Source organism: Mycteria americana, chromosome 3 (assembly GCF_035582795.1).
Source record: "Mycteria americana isolate JAX WOST 10 ecotype Jacksonville Zoo and Gardens chromosome 3, USCA_MyAme_1.0, whole genome shotgun sequence".
NCBI classification, from domain to species: Eukaryota; Metazoa; Chordata; class Aves; order Ciconiiformes; family Ciconiidae; genus Mycteria; species Mycteria americana.
The window spans coordinates 53,068,177-53,093,080 of NC_134367.1; the positions used below are offsets into that span (position 1 = coordinate 53,068,177).

Sequence of the window (24,904 nt, forward strand, 5' to 3'; positions counted from 1 at the left end):
ATTTTCCTTTTACCTTTTCAAACTTCAGTTTAACAGGTTTGGGGTTTGTTGCTGTTACAGCTTCAGCAATTTCTTGACCAATCTTAAAAGACTGCTCCTTCGTGGCTCCTTTCAAGAGTACAAACATGCTACGAGAAATCACACATAGGAAATAAGCACAAATCTGTTCAACATATTTCCTGAAACTTATAAGCTATAGTTTTATGGTGGCAAGGCAGGGGATGTTGTTATCAATTCTGTTCCCTTCCCTCAGCTAGAAAAGCCAAAAACCTGAGAAACTTCAGTGTTCAGTATGAGATCAGGAGTGCCAAAGGCACGATGAACGCTGTGACTCTCTGGTGAGGCAGGGAGCGTGACTGCTCCCAGGCACTGCAAAACTTGAGTTCCCAGGAGAGAACTGTATAGAGCTCTGGGTACGCCCTTTTTTCCCCACTATGGGCAGCAATAAGATTTTACTTCCTTTCTCCAACAATTTTTTTTTTTGTGAAGTTATTATGAATTTAGTATCTTTGAAATGCCAAGTCTTTCATAAAATCTGGCTGAAATCAGTCATTGCATTCACAAGTTATTAAGGAAGGACAGCGAGACAAGCTTTGTGTCCCATGGCTGAAAAATTATCCAAGTCTAACACCAGAGATGGATGCACCTAGGACATAGCTATTATTTAGATGAAAGATTGACTGAGAAAGGGGAGATATTTATATGATGTATTTCATGCAGCCTAATCATAGCTTTGTATGCTCTGGTGGCTGCTTCTGAATTGTATCCACTTTTGAAGCTTACAATAGTGCCTTCCTCTAAGTATCGTGCAATGCCTACTATATTATAAATACTCTATTTTTCAAAATAAAAATGGCATCAGAAACAGGCACAAAAATACTCATTTGATACTTAGACTTATATTAATTCACATCTGAAAAAATGTTTCCCCCCTCTTTCTGTTCCACATAATTTTCAAAAAAAAAAAAAAAAAGGAAACCCTCAAAGTGCTTTCTTAAGAGTCCTAAAAGAAACTCCAAGAAAAAAAAGTATTATTTATTTTGCATATTCTGCAAGACAGTAAGCAACATCCCAAAGAAGGTCCAAATACTCTTTTCAGTATCATAAATTCCCCTTGTTGAGACAAAAGAAAAGTGTATCTATGAAGAACTATTATGATTTTAAAACACGGTAAGAAGCAGACCATTAATTACCTGTCAGTATCACCATACACAACGTGAGCACCCCATTTTTTTGTATCGTTCACCAGTTTTATAGCACGCTCCAATGTTTCTCTGGCTTTGTGGACAATGCTATCCCCAACCTGCAAAGTTAAAGATAAATTGAGAATCTTTATTCTACTGGTAAACTCAATACTAGCTCTTGGTAAACAGTCTAACCTTGCCTGATCTGTTTATGAAAATTACTGTATTGAGACAATATATTTTATTTCATGGTTTAAATGCATATAATAAATAAAAAGGTTGCTTACATTACCCCAAAATAGCAAGAATTAAATGAAGAGCGATCAAAAATTATTAAGAATTAAAATAAAGGAAAATTTGGTTTAAACTTCTTTAGGCATATTAAAAGTGTAAGGAGCAACACAAGATCGCTTAGGATCATTTTCTCTAGTTTTTGGATTCTGCTGATTCCTCCTTTTATGAAAACTATAAACAGCTACAATGTTTTATTTTATTTCCACTATTAGAACTGTAATCCAATCTACTTTTGGAGAGAGTTCTACAGAAATGCCATCTCCAAATGGTCTTTTATGGGAAGAAGAAAAATAAGACTTTTTTTTTTTTTTCCAAAAAAAAAAAAAGGATCACAAATCCCAAGTTGCTGATTTTCAGTACTACAAATAAAACCAGCTTTTATGAAGGTATTTAGATTAAATATGTTTCAAATAATAATACTGTGTTATCTGACTATATTTTATTAATAGTTTCTTTCCCAGTTTTTCTGCATTTTCCTCTGCAACCCTTACCTCAGTGCATGGCATTCTTCCAGAAAAATTAGCAGCAGTATAACCAAATGTAAAATTAGCTATATATTTAAGACCTAGCTGACGAGCTTCGAGCATTCGAGTTATAGCCTTGTCATGCTTGTAAGCCTTCATTGACTGTTTCACCATTATCCTAGTCTTCAAGATTTCTTCTAGCATTCTTGGCAGCACACCCTTTCTTACTGAAGGCTGCCATAAAGGGAACAAAGAAAAAAGATATGTTAGAAAGCCCAACCTAAACAGTTAGGAGTAAAAGCAAAACCCAGAACTGTTAGATAATCACTGTTAAGAAGACTAATTAATTAGCAAGATGCCCTAGGCATCAACAGTTTGGCTCTTCCCACAAATATTACAAGCAACCTAAAATACAGGCAAAGCTCTTAAGGGCAGTGTAAATAGCTTTTTGTTCTTTGTTTTCATCAGCCCTGCTAACGCAGTGTTTAGATAACCTTATTAACTAAAATGGGACTTGAATATTTAACTGTTAATTCTCAAAATGTTAAATGTTAATGGAATATTATCTTTTAAAAATTCTGCAAATATTCTTTACTTAAAGTTTGTGGTTTACATTAAATATATGTATGCTGGTGATTGGCTAATTATTTGTAAGAGCTCCAGGCCATATTTATTAATTCATTACAAGTCAGCCAGCAGTACACATAATATAAAATGAGAACAATAGAAAGAAATCAGGGAGTTTCATCTCCCGAACCATGACTTTTTCTAGGCAAGCATTCTGCTATACGGGCAGGAGGAGAATGAAGCGTTACACACAGATAATTACTGTTTGATCCCCAAACTGCACAAGTAAAATACAGTTTAATTATAGATGAAATAAGCCTTCAGTATAACTGAAAGCATAAAGATGACATTTTATTTCCTGAACTGCCAGAAGTTCAGCACTCTGACAAATACCAAAAAACATTGGGAAATGAGAGACTGAATTTCCCCCCTTCTGTCTGCTCTTAATGCAGCAAAATATAAACTACAATATCAATTTGATCTTAAGCTAGTCAGCCAACAGGAAGTGAAAATGCCTGTCACAGAGCACTAATATCATTACCTTGACAAAAGCTACTCCGCTGGGTGACACTGTGATATCATGCCTAATCTGGTAAAGTAAGTCAGGAGGTACTCTGAGAGATGTACAGCCAAATTTGAATGCATCATATCTAATAAAGAGAAAAATTAAATATGAAGACAATTAATTCATTTACAGCCTGATCAAGCAAAAGCATCAACTCACATTAAAATGCTGATGATGCCAGCAAAGATAGAATCACAATTATAATCTCAGGTATAAATAAACATACTATCATTTAAAATTTCTTAGCTACATGAAAAAGGCTCTAGGAATAAAGCAGTAATAAATGGCTAAATTCCAACATATCCATAATTTATCAATTCTGTTCTGTGTTAATGCATTATTTCCAAATGCTGAGTTAGTGGAGGCATGTACTCATACTGTAATCCCCTATGGAAACCATGCATGTTTACCAAGTAACACATTGCATTTATTTTCTTCCTACAAATTCAGAATTTCAAATCAGGAACTTGAAAACCTGATGGTGATACCTAGCAATCATCACATGCATCTTCCCATTCTTCCAAATATTGTTTTATAGAGGTAATTGTAATGAGCAATGAAATTCTTTTTTCCAATTCACAGAATTACTGTTAAGCTCAGTAAGAGATGCTACACAGAATAACTCATTGTATCTTTTCATTTTGAATAGTTAAGACCAGAGAGAACTACAACTGTTAAAAGAGAACAACAATTTATTTAACATACAGCCGAATAATACTAGTTCAGTTTTGAAAATAGGTAGTGGATTTATATAACATTTTAACTTACTCTGAAGCAATATTAAAAACTAGCATCACCACAATAATGGAACAGGTGTACACACATGCACATACAGAGTTAATTTTTTTTTTTTTTTAACAGAACGGAGTCTAATTCTCTATTTAATTAAAAATACATATTGATGTGTATACGTATATGTGAGTCTGTGTGTGTATACACAGACGTACACACCCACACAGTAGATCTTTATCATCTCTATTGTGTAACAGAAAATGGTGCTATTCATACATGCTCATTGTTTCCAATGACAACCAAGGGTTCTCAGTACCTTAGAAAACATGCTCAAGTCTCTACGGAATCAAAGTTTGTGAGAAGAGAGTAACAACTTACTTTCCTAAGTTTTCAACATGTCCCAGGCAGGTTGAAAAACAGTAGTTGTATGCTATCACAATGGAAGGATATAACGACTGGAAATCTAATACAAGAACAGCATTGCTGTAGAAGCGGGATTCTGGCTCCATTATTAAGGGAACGCATTGCAGAGCTTTCATTTGAGCTCGCTGCTGGATACTGGGTGTCACAGGAATATAATTCATTGGCTTTGCAATACGCAGCATCATAGACTCCACACGATACTGCAAAACAGTTTGGATATAACCATTATAATTTCAAAAATGCAGAATAAATATGGGTGTATTAAAACTGTAAATGCCACTTATGTTTCCTGAATTTAAAGTACCAACAACTAGTTTTCCAAAATAGCTAGCCATACTCTTACTTTTAATGTATATTTTCTATCACATATAGTGGAACTTTTCCACATGTTTCCTCACCATTTAGCCCTAATCATTGAAAATCAACTACTTCTAATTTTTATCTATGGAAAAAATAAACGTCCGGCTCAGGTTAAAAAAACAAATGTCCAACAGGCTGGAACAATATATATGGACGGCCATGCTACAGTGAGTGAATGAGCATTTGCTAGACTGTATTTTTGTTAGGCTTGCAGAACATTGAAGAAAACAAAGTATAATATGCAGTTGATGACCATTTTCCATAGGAATCTGCACAGCAGTTTTATTTCAACATTTGGGAAAACAGAGAAATGACATGCAAATTGTATAAATTGATAATTGTGTCTCCCAGCTTTTGACCATGAGAAGTAACTAGAATGTACTTGGCAGCAAGAAAAGCAAGGGAAGAATCTAAGTCAGCCCATTTCAAAAGTCTGCTGCTTTGCACTGGGTATCATACTTTCTCCCTGATGATGCCACAAGTAGTACAGGAAGCATAAAATAACAAAAAGTTTAAGAACTTTCACCTTGTTCAAGACGTAACAAAATGTCATATGTGGAGGTAGCAACATGAGGAAAAAAACCAGCCCTATTTATTTATGTATTACTCAATGCTTTAGTAAGGCTTTAAAAGCACTAGTAGCCAGGTATTCACTGTGTCCATTCACAATTAAAAAAAAAAAAAAAGCTGAAAATTACATACATGGGTGGCAAAGGACTGAAAATCCTAAAGTATCAAAGAACAATCCTATATAATCCTAAGATCCTGTGCTTTGTAAGCAACTAACTCACCATTCAAAAGCCCTCTGCCTGATGCACTACATATTCAGCCATTGCACTGAATGGGTTAGGTATAATCTAACTTTGATGTTATAAATGAACTTACAGAACCAATGGCTTTAACAAGACAGGCACCTTACAAACAGGTTGGGGTTTGAAAGTGTAGTTTTGCAGCAGCATGAGCTGCTGCTGCCCTGCACTAATTGCGTGCTACTTTGTGTCCAGTGATGACCTCAGATGTGTGATGAGGTGGTCAGGGACTGGATCTGGCAAGAGCTAGGTTCCCCCCCCCCCCCCCCCAGTTTTCAGCAAGTTCTTCAATCACCTGACTAATAATCCATATGCCTATGACCATCTCCTGTTAGATTTGTTTAGTCTACTATGGAATATTCAAGATAGCTTAATAAAATAAAAGAAAAAAAATCACCTTTAAAAAAGGTCTTGTAAAACTTAATAAGAGACACAAAAATATGGAAAAAAATAACTTAAAAAATCTGAAATCTGTTCTTAGTATTATTCCATTTTAATATCTTTTTTGGTTAAGGAGAAAAGGAATATCTTCATAAAAGATAGTGATGGTTCTTCTGGGTGAAAAAGAATTGAGGTGACTGGGAATTATTGCAACTGCCATTTTTGTGATCTACAAAGTTTCAATGGAAACAAAACATACATGCACAGAAGGAAAGAGAAAAGAACAGTCAAGATAGAAAATGCAGCATGTTTCTGTTGCTCACTCCCACTCACAGCCATTTGAGAAAAAGACAGGCAGAACAGTATTTGCAGGCTGCAATCATGACAGTTTAAGCATATCTATGTTGGCAGTATGCCAGTCCCACCCTCCCTGTCCCTAACTGTGCATTTCTCTTCCCTTGCTCCAACAGCGTTACCTTTCCGATACCACGGTAAACCAGATCAGGGAGCTAAACTGGCAAATACCTATTGAATGCCACCATGGTTCTGCTGCTGGTGCTGCCCCCCCCAGAAATATAGCACCAGTACCAGCAAGATTGACAAGAACCTGCACTGGGTCAAGAGATGACACAGGCAACTGCAGTCAAAGGAAAAAGGTAGCAACATTTTTAAATTGGGTTTAATTGTTAAGGAACAGCAGCTTTAGACACGCCCATTTCGGGCTGGCTTAAGACAATGATGGACTGCTTAGGACATTAGTTTTTAAGTTGTCTTTTTGTCCACAGAAGCTGGCAAAATAATCAATCCTGGGCAGCTCTGCTACATGTCTATTAAAACAGAAAGCAGAAAGATGGTAGGAAGAATAATTACGGTAGGAAAGAAGATGACAACAGAAGAGCAGACACATGTGAGAGAGAGTAGTTGTGTCTCGTTTCAGGTGCTGTTCAGGGCTCACGTGAAGCCACAAAAACAGTCTAGTTAGTCTACTCACTCAGAACCTGGGCAAGGAAAGCGTTTTGGTATTACTAGAGAGTGCTGGGGTCTCAAAGAAAGAGTAGTGTAAATCTCACTCTGCCTTGCTCCCTTTCCCTCTGACGCTAGTATCAAAATAACAGAACCACACACATCTTGCATGACACATGTACTTAATAAAGCCAGAGGCCTTCTTGTCTTATCATCAAATCTCACCAAGAGGTCTGCTTCACAGGAAATGTCACTTAGAACATATTTGATGCAGCTTTGTCTGCCCTAGAAGAAAATAATCTCATCTTTCTAAAACATGCTCAATTATATTTCTTAATGTTTTTAAAAGCATTCATTTTCAGACTCATCTAAGTGTGAAAAATACCAACTCAAAGGGAAAACTTAGTGCTCCCAAAGTCAATAGAAGAGACTCACTGGCGTGATTACATTTGGGGCACTCTATTTTTAACAGCTATTTTTAATCTCTGAGACTAACCATTCAATCCATTATTACTGCTTTTGAATTGCCTTTCTTTACGTTTCAATTTCATGTTATGCAAAACAGTCTTCTGTGACCTTATGAAAATACATATACTGACTGAAAAGATACTGAAGGACTAAAACATTTTGTAAAGACTATTTCGCTTTTGTGAAGTGTAAGGAAAACTAAATCTTACCTGGGAGCCTCTTGTTAATACATGTAAGAACTGAATGCCAAAAAGTCTTGCCATTTCACTTGTTCTGTCAATCAAATCCAGTTTGTCTAACAACTGGAGATTCCCACGGACCCGGCTAACATAATGATCAACCATTTTCCATCTGTGAAAGTGAATACCTCATTATAAACAATCAGGAGAACGCTGCTCTTTCTACTAAGAAAAATGTATTTTTATGATAGCTTGTTACAAACCAGCAAATAAAATTTCCCCTAGGACATTTTCATATGGTTCTTTCAAAAATGTGGCACACATAAACATACACTTATGTATTCTAAAGATATACACAGAATGTGTTACAGCAAACTACTGTTAACGCATATCTCATTGACATACTATCCTGTTTTCCTTACTGCCCTAAAGGATTACTGAAACAGAAACTCGAGTTTCTCTTCATCTGTGTATATGGGGTTTTTCAACCCATATAAGTGGGCTTTTGTGGAAACATCCTTCTGTATTAAGAATACCTATCTCAGTTGAACATAAATTTATAATTTCAGCACTAAACCAAATTTCCACCTCGCTGAAAAGTATTTAACTTTTACAGAAATTATATGTATGTCACAAATGATGCTCAGATCAGTACTCAGTTTTATGAATTGCTCGTATCACACAATACCAAATCACTCCAAGGAATAGTGAAAGCCAGTGTGATACGTGTCATATAAAGGTATTTTTAAGCAGCTATAGTTACTGTCTTAATGTCTTGCACACTGTTTTGTACTATTTTTAAGCCTAGCTTGGCTGACGTGCACTGTGAAGTAAAACAGAAACCTGATAGTTCATTAAAAGTCCTTCTGATTAATAGTATATACAAAATAAAGACCCTACAGAACTTCAAAATAGTACATCTATTCAGATATGTTGAAACTGTAACTGCAAGTTTGTTTTGGTTTTGTGTACTTTAAACAGAAAAATACAGAAAGATGAAATATTGAGGGCATAACTACACAACAGAACACAGCAGAACAGCAGAGTAAATAAGCTCATGTTGCTGCATACAGACTGTGCTAGTACCTGAGCTAAATCAATTATTTCTTCCTATGCTGATTTTAGCTTATACCTATCCAACATTAAGAATCTGGCCTTAAAAAGAACAAACAGAATGGATTAATAGATCATTACCTGTAGACGTCTGCCTTATTATCAAACCAATCAGACAGAACTCGGAAAGTAAATAAAGGAAAACGTTGATGAAGAACATGAAAGCCCACGTTTTCAAAAGTGTAATTCATTAGATTCACCTAGAAAAACACAGAGGGCGTGTTAACATGCATGATGTCTTTCAACTAAATTTATTAACTTTTTATTAATACTCTTTGTTAAAAAGGTGAACAATTATACTTAGAGGTCCCTAACTATTTACAAGTCAGGAAACAATATCCCTCATCAATTGAAAAGAGTATGCAGAATTAAGTAGATCACAAAAATCAGGTCTGAATTTGGTCACAACAAGATTTGTAAAAACTGAACCATTTGAGTTTTAAATGTAAGGTCATAAACAGCAAAACAATGAGTAAGTCTGACAGCTTAAAATAAGTTCAAGTACTTACTGTAGTAAAAGCACCATACTATACAAATTGCTAAAACAGGTAAGTTGTTCTCAAAACCCACAAAGAATTGAAAAGGAATATCATTAAGAAACATTACTGAAAGATAAGGGCTTCAGTATTTTACATTTTAGCGATATGCAAAATCCATTCTTACAAAGTGGCAGACTGCTCTGTTTGAAAAGGTGTACAAACAAAGAACAAAAAGTTACAGAAGTTACATGAAATTTTCAAAGCCTACAATACTTAAAAAACCCCAGTAAGTCAAATACATTAACCTCTTAAGAAACCTTACCTCATTTCTCATCATTCTCCAAATATTTAAGATGATTCGCCCAACAATATTTATTTCACTCATTGTATCCGATCCATATTCATCCAGCTCAGCTGCAAATCTGTTCTCTTTCTTTTCATCTAAAGACATTAAAAGAGAACATATTTAGACAAGTTCTAGGACAGTCAAGACCAGATCAAGCTATCCCTCTTCCAATTTGAGCTCTCTAGAAAAACAGGAATTCATAAAGACTGTTCCTGATTGCACAAGATTATTTATTTACCAGTCTTCCACACAATCTCTAAATACAACACCCCCCTCCATTTTTTCTGCTCTTGCACATCCCTCTGAAGATAACTCGTACTTTGGTTTCATTGAAATGGTGTCCATGGCAATATATTCTCCATAGCGAATATATTGGTTAAGCAATGCTGAATGTTACTTGAAAGCTAGCTGCACACACATTAGTGCACAACATAAAAAACCAAAACAAAACAACACACCACCATGTGATTTCTGCCCTGAAGAGTTTATAACTCAAGGCTTTATTTGTAACGATCTTCACAGTCACGGGAGAGAAAACTCAGCACCTTTCATACAGTAAAAGCAAACCCACCGCAGTGGGAGCAGGTAGACATGAGTTCTGGATAGCACGAACAGAGAGAGAATGAAATAGGAAGGAACAAATGCAGAGGCAGAAGTAACACTGAATCTTTCTGTAAGACAGTGGTGACTACAGTACAGGAAAGATATCCTCTTTTGCCATCCTTGATTTTTTTCATGCTTTCAAATACTACAACATAAGAGAAGACAGTCTTTTTGGTATACGTTTCTTGAAACTGTCTTTTTTCAGTCAACCTAAGGCTACAGTTTTGGTATTCTTTCCTGAGTTTACATAGATGTTTTTTAAAATGTACAACACAGGTTAAAATTCAATATGAAAACACACTGTATTATTTGATCCTCCAGTCTTCTTGTTCCTTCTTATTAATTTAATGGAAGAGAAAGCACTTCGAGGCAATTTTCCCACAATTCTAAATCCATACCCATTTTTCAACTGTTGATTGTGTACTCGGCCGCTACTCATTTATCAGATATCCCTGTACAGTACCCCACTAATAAAAAGCAGAACATCTTGGACAGCGCGTATAGAAGCGTGGATACACAATGCTTTGCAATAATGATCAGAACTGAGCAATTAGTTCCTCAGACAGCCATGAAGCACATTACCCTTGAAGACAGAAGTAAAAATTGCCTGAAATTTTGCAGAACTGCTGTGAAACAACATAATACAGACTAACTTCGCATGTTGATCTTTCATGTGTATCATATCAATCCAAATATGGTTAAGAAAAGCTATTTGTCATTTATTGACCTTATCAATAAATCACAGAGCCTTGACAAAATTTAGCAGACCTTTCATACACTTTATCGAAATGCATACCAAGTTTTTAACCTCCTTATTGTTTCACATTTTCAAGGAGGAAAGATAGCAATTTCTCTTTTCATGTTTGGATGGAAAAAAAGCCCCACAAGCAGCAATGTTTTTTCTTCTGCCTTTCTTCATTTCCACATGCTGGATGTCCTGCGAAAGTGAAGAACTTGTATTTTCCCCTCCTCAATTTTTTTTTTATTGGAAGCAGAAACTATCAGTTAGTTCTACTTTCTGCAGTGTCATTCTAGTTCTCTTTTGACTTGTTTAGGAGATTCCCTATGTTTCTTAAGTTCGCTTCATGTCTTGCTGTTGAAGACAGGCAACAAAGTATACTGCGGTCACAAAAGAGACCCACTGCCCTGATGAACAAGAGACTCTGCATGTGATGAGCATCGCAAAATTACAAAAACCTGTAGTGCTCTACAACTGGTGTGGGGAATCTATCACCAGAACCACACGAGCCTCTTTGGAAACAAAGTTGTTAAGAAGCAGAACTGGACATTTTTCCTATCTTTCAGTTGTGTGAGATGAAATAAAAAGAAGTCTCCTCTCATCCTCTGTTACCCACTCCCTAACTTTGAGCTGTGATGCAAAGGAGGAAACAGGAGGCTACAGTGCACACACAAAAAATGCCACTACGCACAGGCACAGTACTCACTTCTCTTGTGGTGTGTCCTAATGACTTATGAATAGTTCACTTGTAAATGGCAGAGGCAGCACCAGACTCAGCCAATAAAGCAAAACCAGAGAGAAGTCCAGCTTTCTTTTTGTTAAGTTGAAATCACAGGAAAGGGAAGGAAAAGTACCTTCCATCTTTATTTCAATAGGAGGAAAGAGGAGCATACTGCTTGAAGGAGCACTTCCTGTTCTGAAAATACAGCATGTGAAGAAGGGAGGGAAATATAAAGCATAGGGGTTGGAAAAGCAGAAGGAACATAGATGGGGTCAAAACCATGGACAAGGAGGCCACAAAGCAACAGAGAACACAACACTTGTACGTTTATGGTCATGCATGCTAGCCCACGCTTATGGCATGACATTTTTGGGAGGAGCTCATCAATGTGAACATTTCCTTATCTTTGCCCTGCAGTTCAATCAAAAAAGAATAATTACTTACCTTACAATAACACTAGTTCTTAGAACCATTTTAAGTGTTATGTATTCCACTGCTGGGTGTGCATCTACCACCTGGCACAAGAACACCTGTACTATGAATACCAGTGCCGTGGAGATCATGCCTATGTCCCGCATGCCCACGCGAACTTCATGTCCAAAGATGTTAAGGGCTACAACCCCAGTTTCCTTCACTAGAACTGAACCCATGTTGTGTGGGACTTCATAGTTGTAGGGAAGGAAGCCTGACCGTGAAATACATAGGGACATCACCATTAAGAACCATACAGTTCCCAGAGAAGTGACCTTTCTTCTTTGAGGAACTCTTCATGTGTATCCCAATTTCAGTAACTTGAACAACAGCTTATGTCACGAAGACGGGTACTAATTGAGAGCGTTGCTGAGGTAACTGTTGATTCTGCACAAACTACAGTGCAGACACAGCTGTCCTGCAAGACAAGAGCTGTGACTCAGCCTTTGAGAACAAAAGCAGAGACACATTAGTTACCCGTCTCAAACTGAAGAGATCGTTCAGCTGTACTTCTACAGTAGAGCAGTAAACCTGTGATCTTTGGAGGTTTAAGAAACCTTTGACTGCAATACTTACCATTTCTCTTACCAAAGACATTGCAAATCTTGAATTGTAAGGGGTCAAAAGTTTTTCTGAACATCCTTCAATACCTCTGAAGACTGTACCCAGAGGCATTATTATTGCAACCAGTGTATCATCTCAGTTTGAGTCATCAGGGAAATTTAATAACAAGGTTCATGCAATCAGTTATTATTCCTGAAGAACAAATTTGAGACCTTTGTGCTGAAGAAGGAAACTGGCGATCTTTGATGGCCAAGCCATATTTAAACTGTCATGTGTTCCTGTTTTCATATAGTAAGTATTTAAAAATTCACCAAGGTCCAGTGCCAAAAACTTTCAACTGAAGATGCAAATTTGTTCTTATGTTTTCTTGTCCCTGGGAGGTCTCTAACTCAGACCTTTTCTAAACAGGTCACAGGTATCAAAAGCATCAAAAGATTTTGAAGGCATCAAAAGAGTGCACAAATATTCAAACCTCAAGGAAGGAGCATGTGAATGTAGTTCTTGTAAAACATCATGTTCTCCTGGCCAGGCACACAGGATGCCACCATAAAAGATGCTATTGCTGTGCTGGGTAAGCCTAAAGATGCAACTAGCCCAGTATCATATTCTGTCAAGTACCCTAAAGCAGATGCTTCAAGAACAGGGGAAGCAGCTATTGATAATCTCTCTAGAACTCTCCCAGCTTCTAACCATTTGCAGCTTCCTGGGCCAGACATTATTTTCACAGATATAATAGTTCCCAATGGATTTTTCTTCCAATAATTTATCTCCTCTTAAAGCAACATACACTTTAAGTATTTGTACTATCCTGTGGCAAGGAACTCAACAGTTCAACAACCCAGGGGTGAAAAACCAACTCCTATTCTGTAGCTGCCATTTGCTAGCTTCATTTGATGATTTCTGGTTCTTGCATTGGAAAAGATCATGAACAACCAATCCATATTTCCCTTTATATCCCTCAAGATTTCACAGGCTTTTACCTTCCTTACCCAGTTTTGTCTCTTCTGGAATCCTAACTTACTAGACACATTTGGATTACCCTTCTCACCTTTACCAGTCCTCCTATACCCATTTTGATGGGGGAAAGGTTATAAAGAGGCTAGAACCGCAGTATCTGAGGTGCGAGCACACTACAGATTTTTACATTTACATTAATTGTTTTGTATTTTACTTGCTCCATAACTCCTAACATTTCATTTGCTTTTTCAACCATTACAGAGTAACAGGATCAACTTTTTAATAGGACAATCACAGGAAAGCACTTCTTACTTCATTGCTATTTAGTTTCTGTACAGATCTTTGGGAAGAGCCCTGACAAAAGCAGCCTTTTCAATTGTTTTGATTTTTAAAATCATATCTCCCCCATCCACACCTTCTTGATAACTGCAAAGAGCTACAACAAATTTTGGAGACAGTTTTTAATTTTACAAAGTCATCTTGACTCTTCTCAGGTGCAACACATTTATTTAGCTGTTTACTAACTGCATTCTCCAGAATGATAGCTTCTGTTGATTGGCTAAGTATAGACACTAGGCTTACCACTCTCCTGGATAACTTTCCTCGGGTTTTCAGGAAAAAAAACCCAAACAGATCTTCTTCTGAATGTTGGAGGAAAGCATCAGCCAGTAAAATTTGCCCACAGTACAAGAATGGCTATTGAAAGTAAGGATTTTATTACAGAGCTGCTGACCAGGATGAGTGCTGCTCAGGAGCAACTTTATGTCCTTGTATCCCAGCCAGAGAAACCATGAATAATGATTATGGTAGGTACCCTGAATGACATATACATATGACCGAAGCCAAGCAGAAGCAAGAGAAAGTTTGGTAGCAGAAGCACCTTCAAGAACTGAAAACTTAACACACATGACTACTGAAAATGAGTCTGGGCTCATGGATACGGGACACACCCAGAAGTGGAATACACAAGGAATTTAAAAATTCAGAAAACACTGAAAACCAGAATCTCATTGGTATTTCTTTTTGTGTGTGTGTGTGTGATTATACCTATAACAACACAACAGCAACAACAAAAAGAGGCCCATCTGAAGGAATACTCAGCATTTATTTTTTTAATTTATTCATAGATTTCAACTTGTTTCTATTGGAACTGAACTGAAACCCTATAAAATAACTTACCTGGCACACGAGAAATCATCTGGCATAAATCAACATTTAGTGCAGCAGCCCTCTGTAAGAGATAACCCCAGGAATGCATCTGGACTTCATAGCCTAACAAAATGTCTGGGTCATATCTAGAGGGGGGGGAAAAAGGGAAAATAAGCTTCATATTATTTAAGAAAATATTCTCCATGAACAGAGTATAAACAGGATTTCATTCTAATCATGTTGAGTTTAAAAAAGAAGCGGCCACAATGGGTATCTATGAAAGCAGCATCTGGACTACGAGACAATATTTAAAACTTCAGGATTTTCAATAACGTTCAACTGAAAAAATTTTTAGAAGGTTGGGTTTTTTTTTTTTTTTTTTTTTTTGGGGGGGTGGGGTGGTGGGTTTCATACTTCTATTATTTCAGTCTTTACAAGTAAAGAACAAAATCTAGGTCTAATCAGATTTTATCGATGGAATCAGGCTGTATCAAGCATAAACTGAAACCTAGCTACCAGCACAAAACAAATGTGCAATGAAATATAGTCCTGTCCTCAAACTTTGTTGTACTATTTTCCTTTATGAAATAGAACAGAATTTGCTACTAGGCTACTTGAATGTTGTAACAAATGTTTTGCAAATAACAATGCATCACACACACTGCAATGTAGCTTATAATAATCAGAGGACACTTCTAGTCCTAAATGGTGACTCTTTATTGGGAAAGTTACAATTTGCAGTTGAGTGAGAGCTGTCAAAACTGAAACATGGAGAAAAGCAACCACATCTACCAGTCCTATTTAAATACCTCTTCCTTTAAGATAACCTTCTTCCTATAAGATACACAAGAAAAACTCATTTTATGCTGTATCTCATGCCAGATGGAAAATTTGACTGGCTCAGGTATGACAAAAAGAAAAGTCAGAATTGTCTTCTGACACAGTCACTGCCCATCTTCCAGTCAGGCTCAGAGAAGAGTTGACTAGACAGAAGGACAAACGAGGTGGCTTCAAAGTCAAAGCACAGGTAGGAGTTAGCTCGGAGGAGCCTGTATCACCTACCTTTTGAGTAGGCACTATTAAAACCAGAAGTCATGATCTGGTCACTTGCTGAAGAGCCCAAGAATGATTTTCTTGGGCTGGGCAGAAAGCCACTGGCCAAAGTAACATCAGATATCTCTTATTTCTATAGTAAAAAAAGAAAGGAAGCTTCACTGGGAAGAATAGCTGCTTCTTTCAATGCAGCTCAGTCAAGGGGTTTTGAGTTCCAGCAGGCAGCATTCAATACAACTGAATGACAAAAGGGCAGCTGTCAGGAGGTAGAGGACTAGACAATAGGCTGAGGGTCCTGTACCACAGTCTATGCCCAACCCCACAACAGGATGCAGGCTTGTAGACCTTAGTTTACGGGAGAAGTAGGCAGGGGCCTTGGCTTATGACCAGGATCTCTGTACCTTCTGCATCCTTAAACGCATCAAAAAATGCCAACATTTCCTGACTGTTGGATATAGGAGAATATCCTTTCCCTGAATCCTAAGTTAAAGTTGTATCACAGACATTACAAATGAAGCTTCAGACTTCATCGTGAAAGCATCTTCCTTGCTTGTGTGTCCCAGCCAAAAGGCAGATGACAAATTACGTTGAAGTAACTAACTACTCTGAGAACAGTTCCAGAAAAAAGCTCCTCCACACTTCTGCCACAGACACTAACTTTTTGTGAAAAATAAAGGGAAAAGTATTTGAATCTTCTTACTTAGCATGGCTCTCTCTCTATTACAATTTGGGCCTTTTGTACCAGCCAGCAAAAGTTGCAAAAATCCCTTTTACTACCTACTTCTACCTGTGAAGGAATGGTTTTGATACAATTTTTGGCTAAAGCAGAAGATTCTGAAGTAAGTTTTTGATTTCTAGCATTGTAGAGAAAGTAAAAGAACTAGCACTTTGCATTTAGGGGGTATTTTGCCATCTGCTGTTTATGTCAAATGAATGATTCTTTGATTTTGGAGACAGGAAATTATCATCAGGAGTGGAAGTAGTAAATTCACTCATTTTGGAAGCCTATCCTACCAGTGGTACAAACCCAAAGCTACTCGGAACAATTTATGGACCAATGAATGAAGCTAGCCTGCAGTTCCTTCCAGCAACACAATCAGCGTCAAAAAGAGTTATGACCACTTGCTGCTCCGTGCAACATAGAATGATTGCCAATTGAGGTTCCAAAATTATGAATAGCTCCATCTAAGCTTTGAAATAAAAAGGAATTATGTAATGGTTTATACCATCATAGAATAAATGTTTAAAAAATTAACATATTTTCACATTAATTCTTGCAGCTAAACTATCCTGGTCATAGCATATTGCAAAACACTACTGATTATTTAAAATGAAGGAAGTAGTCATTTACGTTTGTATTTGAAACTGCTTTCACATAATTCAAAATGGAAAATACTTGTAGATTTTATGCAGGGCAAGACGTTATGCAGATGGGTTCCATGATAGATGCAAACGTGAATGAGAAACTTGTGAAGAACTGCTTATGTGGTACATAAAACAGTACTCATTATGCCAGGAATTTGCTTGCTCTTTTAAGCCTGTTCTGAACAGAAACAAGCATACTGTTTGGAAGCAGCAAGTTGCCATAACTATAGTAGCAGCTACCACCTGTGATGAAGGACAGTTGCTTTGGGTTTTTCCTTGCCCAAGTAGCGCATTACCTCCCTCACTTCCTACTTAACCAAATTTTAGTGGGCTATTACGTTACTACTGCAAATACCCCTATTAGTATTGCAACTGAATACAACATTTCATCAATTCTTGAGTTAATCTTACTATTCTCTTTTAAGCTAATGAATAAAATGACCTCTGTAAACCATCTGCATATAATCTCAAGAATTGTTTCTCTAGTATCCTTCAGATGAGAAGGAGTTTTATAGAACAAGACATAAAACCACTTTAGTTTATGTTTTCAGATACATGCATTTTCTTATATAAATAAATTGTATCTAACTTAAATATTACATATTTTAACATAGTTTTATGTAAATTCACATGTAGATTGGAAAGTTTGTCACTAATAGGATTTTAAAAAGTCAGTGTGCTAGTTTTGAACTCAGTCTTGCTTGTACAGGCCATTAGGGATTGCCTATAATGACACATTACTGAGTCACAGGGTATCACTTTACAGTGCATTACTTACTCTGCTTTTCCTTTCCAACTAGACGCTGCACATGCATTAAGGGGAGGGTCTAATTTCAACTCATTTTGGCATCTCAAGTTTTCTAAGCTGGTCTCTTTACTGTCATTGAAGAAAAAAGGCCTCTTTGGGTAAACTACTCCTTATATTTATATTTTAGCCACCTCTTGCAGAATGAGATCCTGGTCTTTCTGTTTAACATACATGGTGATGAGGGTAGCTACTTAGACACTGACAATGAAATACAAATTTCTAAGTTTCAGTCAAATGCCTCTCAAACAAAGCTATCTACATGGAAAATCAAGGTAGAGTAGCTAGTAAATGGTGAATCCAAACCGTAGTGTAAATTCCCTGTAAACATAGTCCCTTAGTCTCAGTTTCCCATATTTAAAACTTGGATCCAAGTGGTATCCTTCTGAAAGCATGAAAAACGGTAAACACACTACCAGCAATTGAGTTGCTCAGATACTGCAGTAAGTTACACATATATGTATTTTGTATGTATATTTGTATGCATTCACAATGTATATGCACAAAGGAATATAATTAGTATTAACAAATTTGTGGATGCTTAGGTATTTCCTTAACTTTACAATCAAAATAATTTTTGGTTAAGTGTATCTCTGAATTATCTTTGAAGTAAAAAACAAAGTAAGATTAAATTCAAGTAGAACTCCTTTCTGCTAAACAACACTTAGGACCCCAAACTCCTGCATTACAGTATGCATAAGGTCTACCTTATGCAACAGGTTTAACAGACCTATCAGATTTCTTGCCCTAACATGAGGCACTGCTGTTTCTTGCTTCTTATTTCCTTACTAATCAATTGCGTCTCAATTTATGCAGCAGAAGCACCCTCTCCTGCAGCCCAATCCCATGTACCAGCTGTACCAATGGACCACTGTGTCATTTGTTGAGACCTCCTGTGGTATTCTTTTTGCTATTGGAGAAGAGGAGATGCCTGGAGCTAAAAGATGACATTATTCCAAATGGGAAAATGAACAGGTAAACCCAAGGTTTAGCCGATGTGAGCTCAGCTGAAGCCTGTCACTCTCTTGCCTTCTCTCTCCCCTTTTCATGTGGTACTACAAAGATGATAGGCTGTGAGTGAAGGAGAGGAGAGGACAAGTTTTATATTTTTCATCCTCCCTTCTCACAATTTTTACAGTATACTATCCAGTTGGTCTTCATCATCAGTTCAAACTGTTTTATTAAAAGAAATTGTAATGAGACCAGCTTTTACACCTGCAAGAAACTAGTAAGTAGTAATACTGATATTTGAAAGCTGCTGGCTAGGACTAGCACGACAGGAGTTAAGAGGTGTGCCTGCCAACATAGTGCTCTTTTGTTAAAAGGATGGGCACTGATACTGCTTTGCATGCTGTTGCCAGTCTCTCTGCAAAGATGAAAAGCAGCATTTATACTGGCAGGATTTAAAGATGACAGCATTAGCATTCAACTCATATATGCTGCAGAGAGAAGAAATGCGATTATTTTCCTTTCTAGCTAAGTCATATATGCTGTTATGCCATCTCTTCCTCTTTCTCATTTGATAATTTCGTGAATGAATAGTAAAGCTCCCAGTTATGCCTTCCCTTCTATTATGTGTCTGGTTTTCCTGACTGCTATTTTTCTTCCAGCTAAAATGAAGAGAAAAAGGGGGGAAAAAAATTAGGCCAGACCTATACAGACAAAAGCAGTAACTGTGCATGGCAGCAGAGTACTTGGTGACTCAAATACGTAACTGAAATCTCTGAAAACATTTTTCCAGTTTGCTTTGGACAATAAAAATCCATGAAGTTGATACAAGACATTAAGGAAAGATTTCTACAGGAAAACGCCACAGAAGATGATACTGGCCTGGGAAAAGAAGGTTAGATTAACACATCTCTATTTTAAAAACAAAACATTGCTAGAGCATTTACAGAAGAACAAATAGAATGCATTGTATCCAATAAAAAAAAAAATGGTTAGCATCATACTTTACAAGAAAAATATTATACAAAATATTTAAATGTTAAGTATTAACAACTAATTAATTTACAAATGTTTTATCCCCAAAATCTTTAAGAAAAATCTTACAACTTTATACTCTGTTTTTGTACTTTTATCAGAAACTAGCTCCATGGGGACAGAGCCGTGGGTGGCTGGTGAGTCTCAAGTAGCAGTGAATCTACTACTTTTTTTCAAGCCCATCCTGTTTCCATATCCTCTGCATGTCACAGACATGGGGACTGTGCATTCCCACATGAATTCCCCAAATTTTGCTCCTCTCATGCCTGCAGGACCAGCCCTTTTCTGCTATCTGGTAGTATCTGCACTTACAGAAGAGTGGCACAATCTGCCTTAAAAGTGTAGGAGAGGCCCAGACATTTAATTTCTCTTTCATGGGAATCCACTGCTCCATCAGGCTTGGACATCTCTAGTTTTCCCACATTTTTTTAAATCTCCAAGACAAACATTCTTGTAGCATTCCCTTCCTCCTCCTCCTCAAACAGCCGCTTTCCTGTGTTTTGTACTGACTGGTTTATGGAGCTATGTGAATGTGTTTACTCTTTCTTCTGCCTTTACATTCAGAGAGGTGGTTCTGTTTTACTTTTTCAAGCAGACAGATTCTTCCAATTTTTCTCCAACTCATTGCAGCTGACACCTTAAGATAAAGAGAAGGTCTATTCAAGAAGGCTGCTCAGGCAGCATGACAGAATCCTTTAGGACAGCAATACAGGTACAGGCTCCATTTCAAGAAAAAAAAAAATTAATCTCCCCTATGGCAACTCCAAAGAGCCTACAACTTGGCTCTCTGTGCTTGTACATCATCCACACTGGCTGCACAGGATGGGAAGAAGGTTGTTTTTCAGCTGCTTTATGCCAGTTTTGAGCTGAAGTCCTATTTTTTTGTTTACAGCCAGAGGACAGCTTACCAAAGAAAGGAAAATTGGACCTATGTAGGTGAAGCTTCCTCTCAAACACTATGACAGTCATCAGGGTACCAAGAACCACTTTAATTACGCTTTTCTTGCAAATCTTGTTGCAAATCCGTGTTGTTTATTCTTCCCTGCCTCCTCCAAACTCACCTCTATGGCTTTTCCTTTCAAACTGTTTCCTGCCTCTCAACCCTCAAGCAACTCAGTATTTCAACACCTTTTAGAATTAAAGAGAATTCTCAAATTCCCTTTACAATGATGTGCTTTCTTTTAGCTGTCTACATAGATTTTGGTACTCACACTTGTAAGTACTCCCATTTCACAGCTGAATCACTCTCAGTAATAATCTCCTAGAAATAAAGGTGCTTATTCCCCTCAATATTTGGACAAATCTGCTAGTTTTCAGCATAGATGAAACCACAGATCATGATTCCAGAGAAACAACCAGGTCTTCTTCAGGTCTACAGACCTCAAGATGACTTATTTTCATTTGCCAACTGCCCTGAGTTAATCACAGACAACATCTATTAATTTCACAGAAGAACATTTAACCTGGTATTTACTTTACGGACGTCTAGGTGGAAACCCATGTTAATCCTACTGTGGTTATTCAGATCTAGCACATGCTGAACTACTTCAAAGTGAAGGTATAACTGAATCCAACTTCAGCTTATCAATTCCAGTGAACTTTCTGGAGCAATACTCATCTTCAGTGAACATATAACAGAGTAACTTTAGCTCTTCTATAAAAGGTTAGATTTGGGAAACACTCTTCAGTGACAAAAGGCTAGTAGTGCAACCCAAGAATAAAACACCAGCAAGCATTAAAACCTCACTAATTTATCATTTTTTGCTTGAGCACCTGTGTCCCTCAATATCAACCAGCACATTACAAAGACTATTTGCATAGATAGTCGGGGTCATTTGTTCGAAGACAAAATGCTTGCAGATTTCTGATGGAAAGGGAGACTGATGAGCTAAGAGTATTGCAGGAAGTGATACATTTCCCAGGAATCACCTTTCCCTCATCTGTGTGCTGGGAACAGTGGTCAAGAATTCTCTACTGTGCTCTTCCAGAGTTTACACCTATTGACAAGAAGTGACAGAATCAACCATTTCTTATTTTCAGTAACCAGAATAAAATAAAAACAAAAGGCCTAAACAGAGAAGCAGAAGGCTGGAACTTGAAACAAATGAGTACGTTCCACAATTGCACCTATACGAAATAAGTGCAAGAATTAGGCCAACAACTAAGAGAATGACTAGAAATGGGAACAGGAATCCTTCAACTGGACTGCATAAGACAATTCCTCCCACCGCTGAGGTACAATTGGTTCAGTGCACTAACAAGTTGATAAAGTCTGCTCCTGGTATTGACAATCGAGACTGAATAGATATTCCATCATTCACTGTGCCAGGAATCTGGAATTTCACTCTTCCACCCTTCTCTCCAACACCCAAAGAGGCCAAGAAGATGAACCAAAAGCAAGCTGCAGTCATGCTGGGCATGCTATTTGGTCACAAGAACCTATTATCCTCTAGCTTGATGCATACATCAGTATATAAGATACTGATATGGTCCTCTGCTGATAAATTAAGGTGATTTTGAGTTTTGCTCCATGAACCCCAAGTGGTAATGCTTCTTAAACATGACCTGATTGTTTTCTTTCTCTAACCTATCAGACCTACTATTAAGTGCACCTACCAGAACAACTAGAGTACCTAGCTTGTGCTGGAAAAAATAACACTTAAAACAGCAACAGAAGATTTTTTCAAAAATAATTCCTGATGCTGAAAGTTTTCATTAAAGCTGCTTGCTTGTTCAGTTCCCATTGAGGAAGATTTTTGCAGTCCACTACTTTTTAATCAAGTAGTTTTACCATACTTTTTCCTTCAGTTAAAGCTACTCTGGGCCTAGACGCTTTTTTATGTGCTTAAGAAGTAGAAAACATTTACCCCAGCAAAATTTCTTATTCTCTTTCACCTAGGCTACGTAAAATAAAGGGGGAAAAGAGCTGCAAACTGTAGATGTGGTCCAAGTTTTAAAAACATACTTGTTGAGAGTTCAGCAGAAGTCTGATCCCTTAGGAGGGAAGTAGACTAAGACGATGACAGCAGTCTGCCTCTCCATTAATAGATCTAATCTTTTATCTTCCAGGAATACAAGTTAACTAACCCAATCTAGAAGATAAAGTTTGAGTCAAAAAGGCATGCTAGCAGTGTTGAAAGAGAGGATCTCTTAAGAAGAGATTTCTCAGTCAGCAACCTGGTGATTGGTACATTCCACCTTGAAGTATTACAAAAATTGGATGCTTCTTTCATCCTGTAATGCCTTCAATATGTACAGATGTAGACTTCTTCTGTTCTTCAGCAATAAATATATATATTCTAACTGCTGAGTTCTCTCTCTCATACTCTTTATGTACTGTCACTTTGTAAACTTCCACACAACCGATGGAGAATTATTCATTTATTGGCAGCTTCTCATTCTCAGTAATTTTCCTAAGTTTGATGGAGCACTAGATTTCCAAGAAAGAGAAAAATAAAATTATGTTCCTTACCTGAATTTTGTCTTCTCTGAACAGGGATCTGCTGCTCTGCCAGGACCCACCCTGTGTTGGTTGCATTCAGCAACTCTTTTTGTATTCTGGCTTCATGGGGTTGGTCAATGTCTTTCTCATCAGAGGTTTTCTGGTTGGAGAGAGAAAGAATTGCAAATGTACTCTGCCTAGTACACATTTTTTTTCTTGTGCCTCTATTCCAGCAGGGTGACTCATAGTTTAAATCTGTTTATTTTTCCTTGCAATTTTACAGCTTTGCACCTCTGTCAGTAGGGCCTGGAGAGACGTCTGCGGTTCCACCTACTCACCAGCCAAGAGGGCTACTAAACAGGCTTCCCAGCCTTGGTGGAGATGGGGAAAACCAGCAGTTTTCCAAGTCTGATGGCGCAGGGGATTTCCATTCAGAGAAGACAAAACTAATGAAGGAGACTGATTTTTCAACTACCAGTTATTTTAATCTGTCCATAGCAGTTTCAGTACCATGTAAGTTTTTTCTGTCTTGCCTCAGAGTCCCTGTAAAAATTTCTTCCCATCTGAGGGGTTTTCTACAGCTCTCAGCACTGTTAATATCTACTATTCTGAGAGTTTCAGAGAGAGATGTGTAATGGATTCTGGGATTAACAGGAAAGGTTGTATGTTAAAGAAGATTACTTATATGGCTGATTAGTTTCAAGACTGTAACTCAGCTGCTTAAGAGGATCTGAATGTTCTTGCTGTCAGAGAAAAGGAAAAGCAAAAAGTATTTTTATTCGAAAGACCATCATGCTTGTCCACTCTAGAAATAAGCCTTCAAGGGAAACAACAACAACAACAACAACAACAACAAAAATCAGTATTTGTGAGACTGGCAAGGGTTGAAGGAACTAAATCTGCTGTACCGAGCCTGAAAAATAAAAGCAGAACGTACAGATATGCTACCTTTTTACAATATTCACTACTTCCTGGAAAAGAGTTCTTTCATCAGTAGCGTAACTGACTTCTAGTCCTGTAACTCCAGATCTTGTGAGCAAGGGGGCTTGGTCTCTGTTCCCTAGAAAATAAAGTAAAAAAAAAAATCATTACAATTTCGAAGGAATTCCATGACTTCAGTCAACAATATTGCTTTAGAATAAAACATACAACTGAAAAGAAGTATGGAATACAACCTATTTTCATCTTTAACACTTAATTATTATCACCACAATTCATTCCATGGACTTATTTTGTTCCTCTTGCGTGGAAAAGTTTGTTCTTTTCACTTTGTAAAACTCTACCATAGTGATAATTTTGCACAAATTCTCAGATATAAATAAATTTGATTCAAGAAAAATTTCACCATTTTACATGTACAAGAGTCTAGCTATTAGAAAATTATTTTTTAATAAGAAATATTAAAGGGCCATATGACAACTCACACAGTGTTTTCACGCAAAATATTTATTTTAATTGCTAGCTTAGAGTAGTGCTTTGCAAAATGCTTTGAAGAATGAAAATGCTACATAACATAGTATAGTTCTTTTTTTGGTGCACTTCTTAAAAAACACTGCTAAGTTACTAATAGATACGGAAAACCATGAGCAACTGCTCACTTACTGCACATTAAGAGTGTCTACACTGATAATGTGTGAACAATAGCTAAATTCGTACACATGCAGGAACTCAGCATTTGCCTTCCGTTTAAAAAAACCTCTATAAATGAATAATATGCAATACATA

At 37.1% G+C, this 24,904-nt stretch overlaps 1 protein-coding gene across 5 annotated transcripts in view; it reads right to left on the reverse strand.

Moving 5' to 3' along the window:
• REV3L (REV3 like, DNA directed polymerase zeta catalytic subunit) overlaps window positions 1–24,904 on the reverse strand; it is a 130,165-nt gene that overhangs the window by 9,421 nt on the left and 95,840 nt on the right. For 4 of the 5 annotated variants that reach the window (XM_075498567.1, XM_075498568.1, XM_075498569.1 and 1 more), the window contains 10 exons: window positions 24,128–24,239; window positions 14,562–14,677; window positions 9,304–9,422; window positions 8,584–8,702; window positions 7,420–7,561; window positions 4,185–4,429; window positions 3,051–3,159; window positions 1,970–2,176; window positions 1,194–1,303; window positions 14–128 (listed from right to left, as the gene is read on the reverse strand). In XM_075498567.1, coding sequence (XP_075354682.1) covers window positions 14–128; window positions 1,194–1,303; window positions 1,970–2,176; window positions 3,051–3,159; window positions 4,185–4,429; window positions 7,420–7,561; window positions 8,584–8,702; window positions 9,304–9,422; window positions 14,562–14,677; window positions 24,128–24,239 — 1,394 coding nt within the window. Of the gene's footprint in view, window positions 1–13; window positions 129–1,193; window positions 1,304–1,969; window positions 2,177–3,050; window positions 3,160–4,184; window positions 4,430–7,419; window positions 7,562–8,583; window positions 8,703–9,303; window positions 9,423–14,561; window positions 14,678–24,127; window positions 24,240–24,904 lie in introns of those variants that run through there. The other variant, XM_075498571.1, reaches the window with a different exon arrangement.